At 47.6% G+C, this 11,423-nt stretch overlaps 1 protein-coding gene across 2 annotated transcripts; it reads left to right on the plus strand.

The window, feature by feature from the left end:
- Nucleotides 1-707: 707 nt before the first annotated feature.
- MSL1 (MSL complex subunit 1) lies at nt 708-11,206 on the plus strand. Of its 2 annotated transcripts, XM_059047406.2 has the most exons (9): nt 708-1,790; nt 4,391-4,614; nt 5,697-6,079; nt 7,980-8,027; nt 8,480-8,544; nt 9,192-9,259; nt 9,661-9,785; nt 9,927-9,999; nt 10,401-11,206. In XM_059047406.2, the coding sequence occupies exons 1-9, from the start codon at nt 1,023-1,025 to the stop codon at nt 10,489-10,491; spliced, it is 1,845 nt and encodes a 614-aa protein (XP_058903389.1). In that variant the 5' UTR covers nt 708-1,022; the 3' UTR covers nt 10,492-11,206. The 2 variants fall into 2 exon arrangements, with proteins under 2 accessions (XP_058903389.1, XP_058903390.1); XM_059047407.2 differs by lacking the exon at nt 7,980-8,027.
- Nucleotides 11,207-11,423: the final 217 nt, after the last annotated feature.

Below are 11,423 nucleotides of genomic sequence, written 5' to 3' on the forward strand. Positions count from 1 at the left end.
GCTCGGTACTCTTCCACGGAGGGCGCATCTGCTTCCCGAAGACCCCCTCCTTCCTCTCAACTCCATTCTCTCACGCTCCTCTCTCCCGAGGAGCCTTCACATTCGCCTTCTACCCGTCAAGGCCCCAGCCCTTTCTTCACTCCTCCTGACCCTCCCCCGGCTCGCCCCTCCCCCGGCAGCCCACCTTCACCCCGCCGCTCCGCGGACTCCTCGGTCCTCGCCCCTCATCCCCGGCCTCCCCTCGCCGGCCCCCAGCGCCCGGGGCCCCTGCGGCCCCTTGCCCGCCCTCCTCGAGGCGGCGGCGGCCCCTTTCACAATAGCGCGGCCCGCCTCCCTCCTCTCAGCTCCCGGTTCGCTCCCGCCCGCTTCCCTCCCGGCGCATGCGCCCTCCGGTCGGCGGCGGCTGCGGCTGCGGCGGCTCCGAGCGGCTCCGTTTTTTTTAAAGGGAAACGCTGAGGCGCCGGGGGTGACTGTGGGGGAGGGGGACCCCGAGCCCGGAGACCCCCGGGGGAGGCGACAGACCCCCTCCCGGAGTAGGAGGGCTTTGGGCGGACCCATCCCTCCCACCCCCTCCTGAGGAGGAGGGGGGGGAAAATGGAGGCTCGGGGCGGCTGAGGCGAGCTCCGGGGCGGGGGGCCGGGGCGGGGAAGGGGGGGTGTGGGGTGGGGAGACGAGGCGGGCCCGGCCGGGCCAGGGGGGGCCGAAGCGAGCTCCGGGGATGAGCTCGGGGGCGGTTGGGTGCGAGCTCCTGCCTCTGAGGCGAAGGCGGCGGCGGCGGCAGCAGAGGCGGCGGCGAGGCCCCCATGGGCCGGCGGCGGGCCTCAGCCGCGGCCTCCACTTCTCCGCACGCCGGCGGGATGGCGCCCGGGCCCCAGAGGAGCCGCGCTAGCCAAGGCCTGCTGCCGCGCTGCTGAGGCGAGCCCGCCAAACTCCCCTCCCCCTCCTCCGTCCTCGACCCCCCGCACCTCACCCCTTCCCCACCCCCTCCTCCGTTTCGGTCCCCGGCGCTGCTCCGGACCACTATGACCATGAGATCCGCAGTGTTCAAGGCGGCCGCGGCCCCTGCCGGCGGCAACCCTGAGCAGCGACTGGACTACGAGCGAGCTGCGGCGCTGGGCGGGCCCGAGGACGAGCCCGGGGCGGCCGAAGCCCACTTCCTCCCCCGGCACCGTAAGCTCAAGGAGCCGGGGCCTCCGCTGGCCTCCTCCCAGGGCGGGAGCCCTGCGCCCTCCCCGGCCGGCTGCGGCGGCAAGGGCCGGGGCTTGTTACTCCCGGCTGGGGCGGCCCCCGGGCAGCAGGAAGAGAGCTGGGGCGGCTCGGTGCCCTTGCCCTGTCCGCCCCCGGCCACCAAACAAGCTGGCATTGGGGGGGAGCCAGCGGCAGCCGGAGCCGGCTGCAGTCCCCGACCCAAGTATCAGGCGGTGCTGCCCATTCAGACGGGCTCTCTCGTGGCGGCGGCCAAAGAGCCTACGCCCTGGGCTGGGGACAAGGGTGGGGCGGCTCCCCCAGGTGCCACCGCCTCGGACCCGGCGGGACCCCCACCACTACCTCTGCCCGGGCCGCCACCCCTCGCGCCCACCGCCGCCGCTGGCACCCTGGCGGCCAGCGAGGGCCGATGGAAGAGTACGAGGAAGAGCCCTCTCGGGGGTGGCGGCGGCTCGGGAGCCTCCAGTCAGGCCGCCTGCCTCAAACAGATCCTTCTGCTGCAATTGGACCTCATCGAACAGCAGCAGCAGCAGCTGCAGGCCAAGGAGAAGGAGATCGAGGAGCTGAAGTCAGAGAGAGACACGGTACGGGAGGGGTTAATCTGCGTTCGGGACGAGGAGCGAGTTGTGCGCATGCTCGGGGGAAGGGGGCTGTAGGAGGTTAAGGTATCCCTGGGTTAGGGGTAAGGAGGTTGGCCACCAGCGAAGGAGTCTTCTTAGTTGCCGGGTCCTTGGGAGCCAGGCCCACAGACACGCTGGGTTGGAGGGAGGGGTTAAAGGGCAACCTCAGGGGGAGGGGGAGGGGAGGTTTCAGGTGCCAAAGGGTTAATTTAAAATGACAGCCCCAGACGTGTGGGAAAGACGTTTAGAGTGGGAAAAGACCTGATTTGTGAGGGGTTGAAAAATGAAAAGGTGGGATACATATGTGGAGGTTTTATGGAAGGGGTTAACTTAAAGAGCTTTGCGTTAGAAATGTATTCTGGAGGAGAGGGCCATAGCAGCTGTTGCTCTAAGCACTACTGTAGCATCTTTAGACAGAGTAGTAGGCCTTTTAATTGGCAGAGGGGTCGAGGTGATTCACAGTGGAACCCTATTACAGCTTTTTTAAATGATATTAAGAGAATCATCACCTTTGATTTCAGACAGTTTTTAATAGGAATCTGAGTTATAAAACATGATCTGCTAACCATCTCCCTTGTATAAGCATGGTGTTTAGAGGCTGGAAGGTTTTTAAGGCATCAGGGGAAATTAAGCTTATTAAATGTATTAAGTAGACCAAAATTTTTTCCCCTATATTAGAATCTTAAGGTAGTAGGGAAGTCATTTATTATTTCTTTGTACTTCTGAGGAGCACGACTATATAGGGTTGTTTTTACTGCAGCAGTAGTTAAGGGCACCTTATGTGTTAAAACATATTCCTCCAGATATCAGGAAAGCTGTGGTGGTGGGATATTACCGTGCTAGCATACCTTACAGCTGCCTAAAAATAAACATGGTTTCTACAATTGTTGTGTTCAGGCTGCAGCAGTCTCTCTCTCTCCCCCTCTCTCCCCCTCTCTCTCCCTCTCTCTCCCTCTCTCTCCCTCTCTCTCCCTCTCTCTCCCTCTCTCTCCCTCTCTCTCCCTCTCTCCCTCCCTCTCTCCCTCTCCCTCTCTCCCTCTCTCTCTCTCCCTCTCTCCCTCTCCCTCTCTGGCGTTGTGTGCGCCAAGGGCTGAGCAGGAGAGCAGAGGGCTGTTCATTTTGTTTGCTTTCCAAATGAATCTCTCCAGGCAGCGACTGTTTTATTGGAGAATGCATTCTGCAAGGTGGAATGGGAGCTGGGGCCGGTCTCATTAAAATATCTCATGGTGTTGATTTGTGGAAGTTACTCAACATGGAGGTGGCACTGCTCAGCTACTGTACTGCAGTCTAGGGGTGTGATGGTACTGTAATTACAACACATCGTGTCCTTATTTGGGGGGGGGGAGGCGGGAAGAGAACGACCAGTGAAGGAGAAGAAATCAAGGAAATGTCACCCACAAACCGTGTTTAAGTAATGTTAAGGCTGTGAATCAAAACAGAAGGAGATGAAATGAGAGTGTGGCTGACAGGGGGGCTCTCTGCTGATTGTGGAGGTTTCTGTTCAGTTCCTGAGGTAATGGCCTCTTTGCAGACTTTCCTAGGCAGGAAAAGCAGGGTGAGTTAAGGATAGAGTGTCAGTCTGAACTTGGCATTCATTGCCTCTGTTGTGTATTGCAGTCTTAGCGATGCTTAAGCTTGTTTCTCTTATTCCAGTTGTTGTTTGGCCTCTCATGAAATCTTTGCAGCTAAGTGGATGTAATGAAGTCAACATTAATATCACTGTCTAACCCAAATAAAATTCTTATTATAGGATGTAAGTAGCACATTTGGCATCTTTTCTCAGAACATTTTAATGTGAACTTTTAAATGATAATAGACTTCCATTTTCTGTTTGAATATGTGGTCCTCCCTTTAACTAGAATTAAAAGAGTGTGTTTTCAATATTCAGACAAATAGGTATAATTTTTTTGTTATCTCAAATACAAAGCAATATGTATATTTGATGATTGATGGGATTTATGGGTACTGGTTCTTTTATAATTCTTCCAAATTGAGTGTTCATTATTTAGGTGGCAACTGCCCACCCCCACCCCACCCACCTTCAAATAACACTGCAATCCCTAGTGGCACTGTGATTGTGTGAGCTTTTAATTCCTTCTCAGTGTACTGTCTGGACTTTGTCCTTGTGTGTAGTGTTTTGGAGTGGAAGTAGAGAGGATAGTGTTTGGAGAACCTTAGGGCCTCCTAAAAGAACATTAAGGTTAATTCTGGAAACTCCCAAACTGACTTGGAGCCACATGGTTAGCAGTAGCAGAGACCATGCCATTTAAAAGGCATGTTGTGGTCCCTCCCAGTGAAGAGGATATTCTTTCAGAAGAATGAACTACAAATTCCCCCATGCCCCTCCCCAACTAGTTTAGTCCCTAAAATTAAGCAGTGTACCTTGTCTTCTCTATTGTGTTTAAGAAAATCTATTCAGATTAATGTCTGCCTGTTAAAAATAAGTTGAATCGCTATGGTTCATGGAAAGAGGCAGAAGACCATACTGATTCGCAAATGGGGCTAAGCACCTGTGTTTAATTTTTTTGTTTTTTAAGTCTGCATTTTGCCACTCTCTCTTTTAGCTCCTGGCTCGGATTGAACGTATGGAAAGGCGGATGCAGCTGGTAAAGAAGGATAACGAGAAGGAAAGGCACAAGCTGTTTCAGGGCTATGAAACTGAAGAGAGAGAGGAAACGGAGCTATCCGAGAAAATTAAACTGGAGTGCCAGCCGGAGCTTTCCGAGACATCCCAGACTCTGCCTCCCAAGCCTTTCTCCTGTGGGCGGAGTGGAAAGGGACACAAAAGGTGTGCTGATAACTTTGTTACACTGTCTGGACATGAGGTCACTTGTTTCCAGTGACTGAGAGTAAGGGATTAGGACTTATTAATTTGTTTTAATAGAACTGTATCTATGAGGTCTTCTGTGCTGAGAAACTGTCTTGAAACATTCTTGTGCAGACTATGTACGTCTGTTAGGAACATTTTGGTCACAGTAGTAACTACAGAATGCAGAGTACATCATAAAGAGAATGGGCAACAAATGTAACAGCTGAGTTTCTTAAAGAAAACTATAGCCCTTCACTTCAAGTTAGGAAGTGTTAAATTCCTTCATTGCATCAGGCGATAGATGCAGTGGTAGACATTAAAATGTAACCTCTAAGTGTCCTTGGGCTCAAAGAGATTAGTCTAGCTATAAGGATGGCGTAAGTTTTGAAAACTCAGAATTCAGCTACAATAAAATATGCAGATAGACAACAGTGATACAAACTATTCAGAGATTAAAGATTATTGTGCGTTAAAATAGTGAAACTTTTAAGGAGGAGGTGGATCTTGAAAAAGAAGTATAGAATTTAGATTGGTAAAAAGGAGAGGAGATGGCATTCCAAAAGTGTCTGTGTGTGTGTGTCTGTGTGTGTGTGTCTGTGTGTGTGTGTGTAGACTGGTGGGAGAAAGAGAGCCAGAAGATAGCAAGAAAAAAGAAATAGAGATTGTAATTAACATGGTATAGGTTTGGAGGGGGTTAGGAATAAGAGACTGGTCTCTAGTTGACAGGAATGAAACAGGCCACAAAGTAGAGGCCTCTAATGTTAGCTAAAGGATCTTGAATAAAATAGGAACCTTTTTAGATTTATTAGGCAGTAGGATACTAGTAGAGGTTCTTAAGCATGGAAACTCACTTGTTCAACAAACATTTACTAAGGAGGTATTATATATACTGTTAAGCATGAGGCTGTTCCTGCTCATGGCAGCCAAATGAACCCAGATATTTAGATACTTGAATACTGGTTATTTTGAAGCAAGCTAGTTCTCTTGCCCCAAAATGTAATCAAATTAGATTTTATTCAAGAGTCAATAAATTCTATAATGTTTTCTTCCCTATCTAATAGGAAATCCCCATTTGGAAGTACAGAAAGAAAGATTCCTGTTAAAAAGCTGGCTCCTGAATTTTCAAAAGTCAAAACAAAAACTCCTAAGCACTCTCCTGTTAAAGAGGAACCCTGTGGTTCCTTATCTGAAACTGTTTGTAAACGTGAATTGAGGAGCCAGGAAACTCCAGAAAAGCCCCGGTCTTCAGTGGACACCCCACCAAGACTCTCAACTCCCCAGAAGGGACCCAGCACCCATCCCAAGGAGAAAGCCTTCTCAAGTGAGATAGAAGATTTGCCGTACCTTTCCACCACAGAAATGTATTTGTGTCGTTGGCACCAGCCTCCCCCATCACCGTTACCATTACGGGAATCCTCTCCAAAGAAGGAGGAGACTGTAGCAAGTAAGGCATAGAGAACACTTGCTCTTATACCCTAGTGGTGGCGGTCAAGCTAACAAGTGTGAAAATGCCTTTGGCATTTTTAAAAAAGTGCAATCAATAAAGCAGAGTTCTGTCAAGAATGAGTAAGTTAACAGCCAGAGACAGACACTGTGCAGGCATTGCAAATAGATGGAATTACAGCAAAATGTGCTCAATGTATTTGCCTGCTTACAACACTGGGAGATGTGTTTGCCAGTAAGTTGCTCATCACAAGAGCACCAGACTTGGGGGTGTAATCTCCGGCAACTTGCATGCCCTCTGAAAGAAGGGTTTTCTGTGCTGTGAAATGCATAGAACTTATACTTTGCCATGCACGACTGTTCCTGCAATTGATATTGTGTGAAACCTGGGAGGGTGGTCTTTGGGTGTTCTCAGGGGCCAATGGTAATTTTTGGGTTGGGGAGCCAGCTTGGGGTGGGGAATTTCACCTGGGCCTCCGCTCTTTAACTATATAAACATTTATCTGTATCTCTATGTCCCGGTCTGGGGGGCAGGAGGAATCTGCCAAAGACCAACAGTCTTACTTTATCTTACGATACTTCACAAAGGTTCTAAATGTGAAGAGTTTACTTGGATTGCAGTAGCCCATTGGTTGTTCATATATTTAAATAAAATGGTCTACAAACTATTTTTCAAACAATAAGGACTATCTTGGGATATCTGAGCTGCTTGGGATGGGTGTGGGGTATGGAACCTTGGTCTTCATTCCCTTTTTTTCTTCATGGCTTCCACACAGAGATGCTCCCCTATCTCCTACATCAACCAGTAACTGGAATGTGCCTTCAATTGTGTAATGTTAGTCTGTGACAGTCACAGCGGGTGCTCCGGGGTGATGGTGGGGAAGCCTTGGATAGAGTCACAGCCCTGAGTTTCTAATGCTGTGTCTTGCCCTAGTAGGGATGGGGATGGGAATCCATTCCATAAGACAAGAGCATTCTCCAGGCTTTGTTTGGCTGTTCTGGTGACAAAATTAAGTGGGGAAGATAGATTACTCTTCTTAATTATCTAAAATTCATTAGGCCTTACACTTGAGTACATGAGATAGACCAGGACCCTGATCTAGGTTCAGGTTTTTTGTTGGTTCAGTCAGTTGAACAGGTTCATCCTTAATGGTTAACCTTCTTGCTGCCATGGCAATGCTGTGTAACAAGAGAAACCGTGAAGCAATTTCCCATCCGGGATTGGGAAATGGCTTAGTCCGGAGCTGTTCTGTGAGACTGGCTATTTTTGAAAACCCTTTCTGCCCTAGTACAGAAAACTCCAAACACCTCTAATATTGTGGGCCTAGCAGTACAGAAAGAGTCTGATTGGGGGGAATCCCAGTCCTTTGAGGACCCTGAGTTGTGAATAAACGTGTGAATCCTTATTCTTGATGCCCCTATCTCAAGAGGAAGTCTCAATGGCTTGTTCTAAGGAAGCCAAAGTCTTTGTGCATGTTGTTCAGGCTGGACCAGCAAGGTAGTTTGTTTGGAGGGAGGAGGGAGCTGTTTAAGAAGACTACATATGTAAGTTTTGAGAACACTGATCTTTTATTTGAAAAATAGGGTCAACTTTTACTCACCTGCCATGTTCTGAGTTTAAGGTTTGATATCCTTGGCCATCAACTGTTGCAGGGAAACCACCCTAAATAATGAAGAAAAGAAGTCGTCTCAGTGTAAAAAAAAAAGTGGTGGGCTTATTTTCTTTTCTTTTGTCTGTTGTTCCCTCTTCCCCTCCCCCAGAGAGAAATTCTCTAAAGAACAACTCAAAAAACCAAAATGGCTTCCTAGTGAGAACTTCAGTGATGATCCTTTCCTCCATTTTGGGTATGGGCTTTTTTTCTTTTTACACTGAGGTGATTCTTCTTTCCTGCATTATTTAGGGTGTCTGATGCCATCAAGTGTTGCAGGAGAAACTTCAGTCTTGGCTGGTGAGTAGAATAGGAATTGTGCTGGCTGGGCCTGGGGTGGGGGTTGGTGGGATGGTGGATGGTTGGGAGCTGCATTCCCCATCAGTTGGATGGGGGAGAGTGAGATTCCTTGGTGTATGATTACACTATAGACTTCAAAATGACTACAAATTTCAGTTGTTTTTCAGGAACTGCAATAGCATCCATTATGTGAATTGTCAGGTATTGGTTTAGGGTTTTTTGTGATCCTGTGTTTGGCAGACTGCAATGGCATTTTAGGCTCTTTTAATACCATAGCAAGGACACTGAATATGGCTTCAGGTGAGGCCATAGAATGGATTCCTATCACTTGGTAACTTTGTCTTATCTGGGAGAGATCTCTTGTCCTAGTGAATAGTAGGTTGTGTGACCTTGGATTTAAGGGTGGTTCCACCCCTCCTCCCTTTCTTTTTCTTTTTCTTTTTTCTTTCCAGTTCCTTCTTGGAGGGACCACTCAGTAGAGCCTCTAAGGGACCCAAATCCGTCAGACCTTTTGGAGGTAGGTACCTAAGACCTGTCAGTAGAAGGGAGTGAGAGACAGATAGAAATGGGGCTGTTACTTGAATATGTCATTGTAACTGTATGCATGGGTTAAATAGAACTTTGAAGCAAGAAGGTTAACTTGAGAGATTATCTAGTCCAACTCCTTTGTTGTATAGATGAGAAAACTGAGGTCCACAGTGGCTAAGTGATTTATTAAAAAATAAATAACTAGGGAATGTTCAAAACAAAGCTAGATTTTATGCTAAGTAGAAAAGTTAGCGTGTACCACTCAGCAACAGAATTATATATTCCAACCTCATTTGACTCTTAAAAGTTTGATACTTACTTTAAACTCAGACTCTTATAAAGTATAGAGGTAGGGAGGGTTTGTGGCAGTCTCAAGGGTTGTTTCAGTTTGATGTGACTTTCACCTTGGAAAATTATAGAAATGATTTTGGAATATGGAGATTCTACAGGGTAGGGGTGGGGAAAGGAGTATGTGTTTTGTTGATTTTGTTACCAGGAGGTTCCTATGATATCCATAGAACTCACAGACTCAGGTGGGACCTGAAGGTGAAAGATTTTACATTCCTGGAAGCTGGAAATGAGTATACATGTGTCACACGGTGATAAGTAGCTTATCAGCTGCTATTCTTTACACAGAATCTGGATGACAGTGTGTTTTCGAAGCGGCATGCAAAACTGGAGCTGGATGAGAAGAGAAGGAAAAGGTGAGGCTAGAGATGTCCATTCTGGGGACAACTGAGCCCTATAGGACCCTGACCTCTCTTATCTATGCTGAGGGGAGCCCTGGAGCTCTTAATACTTTAAAATTACTGGCTTCCCAATTGGTTGAGTATCAGAGTTTGAAGTGGTTGTTGTTATACACGTTTGGCCTCTTTTTCTTCTGGGGAACACCAACACATGATCTAGACTGCCAGACCTACACAGCTCTTCCCTAACCAAGCAGGCAGTTCTCTTTATCCCCCTACCCCTCCCCACACCCCATCCCCCATCTAGAAGACCCAGCAAAGATCTCCCTAGCATCTGGGTTGTGTGAGTTGCCTTTATAGAGGTGGTTTTCAGTAATGTTGGGTTTGTTTGTTTTGTTTGTCTGGTTTGTTTTTCCCAGATGGGATATTCAGAGGATCAGGGAACAAAGAATTTTACAGCGACTGCAGCTCAGAATGTATAAAAAGAAAGGAATTCAGGAATCTGAGCCCGAGGTTACCTCATTTTTCCCTGAGCCAGATGATGGTAAGTTTTGTTTATCTGAAAGAGTACAAGGCTCCAGGATACAACTTGCTCTGAATGAATGCAGTATTTTGGAACAGGTATAGTTGCTAGACATTTTCCATCTGTGTCACTAACAAGGTCCCATTTGGCTTTCTTCCGTAGTTGAAAGTTTGATGATTACCCCCTTCTTGCCTGTTGTAGCATTTGGACGACCATTACCAAAACTAACTCCACAGTAAGTATAAAGTTTTTTTCCCCTCCTCTCTCAGGTAGTCTGCGCTTCACCTCCCTTCCAGACTTCATGAAAGCCTAGATACAAGGTGGAATAGCTGGCTTAGGGATAGCCATGACTCTTTGACAGAAGTGAGGCTGCCTGGGCCACTAGTTTTTACAGTGATAAGATTCCCAAGCCAGGAATTAGGAGGATTGCTTTTTGAATTAGAAATAGATTATTCAATTACTTTAATAGCACACCGTTGCTCTGGCTTTGAGGCAGGAAAGACACTCTAAACTTGGGACTTGGGAGTCAGGGCTAGGAGTGGTAAAGGGCATAGTGTCTTTTTTTTGAGTTAGTCTCATGTCCATACCGAGTTTCTTCTAGTCTTGCAGGTTGATTTCCGTATCCTTTTTTGCCAGGAATTTTGAGCTGCCCTGGTTGGATGAGCGTAGCCGATGCAGGTTGGAGATCCAGAAGAAGCAAACACCTCATCGGACATGTAGGAAATAGCTGTGCTGGCAAGAACCTTCTGTCTTCAGATAGTTGTAGCATGCCATTCCCAGAGAGTGGCAGAGACCTGTATATGTGACCGATGTCCTCATGTATGTTATCATTCGCTGGTAATGCCCTTCCATACTCCCCTGATCTTGGTTTTGTTTTCATCACTCTGATTTCACAAATACTCTTTCACTGGGCTAATTGTGAATTATGGAGGGTGATTGGGATTTCTTTTCCCTTTTTGGGGAAATGAACTCTCAAGCTAAATCTATAGGATGGCAGATTTGGAAGCTTCAGGGGTCTGCTTCTCCACATTTGCCTATGTTAAAAGGGTGAAAGGGCTCTCTTCATTAGACTTTTGGAAAATGAAGCAACCCCTGCCTTTAGAGCTGTGCCTGCATGGCACTCTTCTTGCCCTGGTATACCCTTCCTTATAGTTGTGAGTATAGTGGTTTTTACCCCAAAACAAAACAAAACAAAAAACCTCACCATGAGCTTAAGGACCAGATGAGGAATAACAAGTGACGTGATGAAGCAAGTCATCTTCACAGGGTAGAAAAGAGATTGGAGAGTTAGTAGATAAATATCTGAAAAGACAGTGCTCTTAAAACTATCCTGTGATATAGCCATGTGGGAAGGGATGTTTGGCTGTGATTATTTTCTTAGTTAATGGGTAACTGAATTTCTTCCCCCACCCCTCAAAGAATAAAATCTTCTGAAAAGAGAATGAGGATGGTAAGTTTGGGACCAGTTTTGGCTCTAAACAAAAGCTGTGGTGTTTGGGGATGGCATGCCAGATCCTGTATAGATGTCTTTGTGTCACATCACTTCTCCAGTATTCCTTAGTTGGGTTTTATCCTTTTAGCTGAGCTCTTGGTGGTGGGATAGAGATTTAGGGAGGGTGGGGGTGTGTGTGGAAATATGTGCTTCCTTTGGCTGGCAAA

This window comes from Kogia breviceps, chromosome 19, assembly GCF_026419965.1.
Source record: "Kogia breviceps isolate mKogBre1 chromosome 19, mKogBre1 haplotype 1, whole genome shotgun sequence".
In the NCBI taxonomy this organism is placed as follows: Eukaryota; Metazoa; Chordata; class Mammalia; order Artiodactyla; family Physeteridae; genus Kogia; species Kogia breviceps.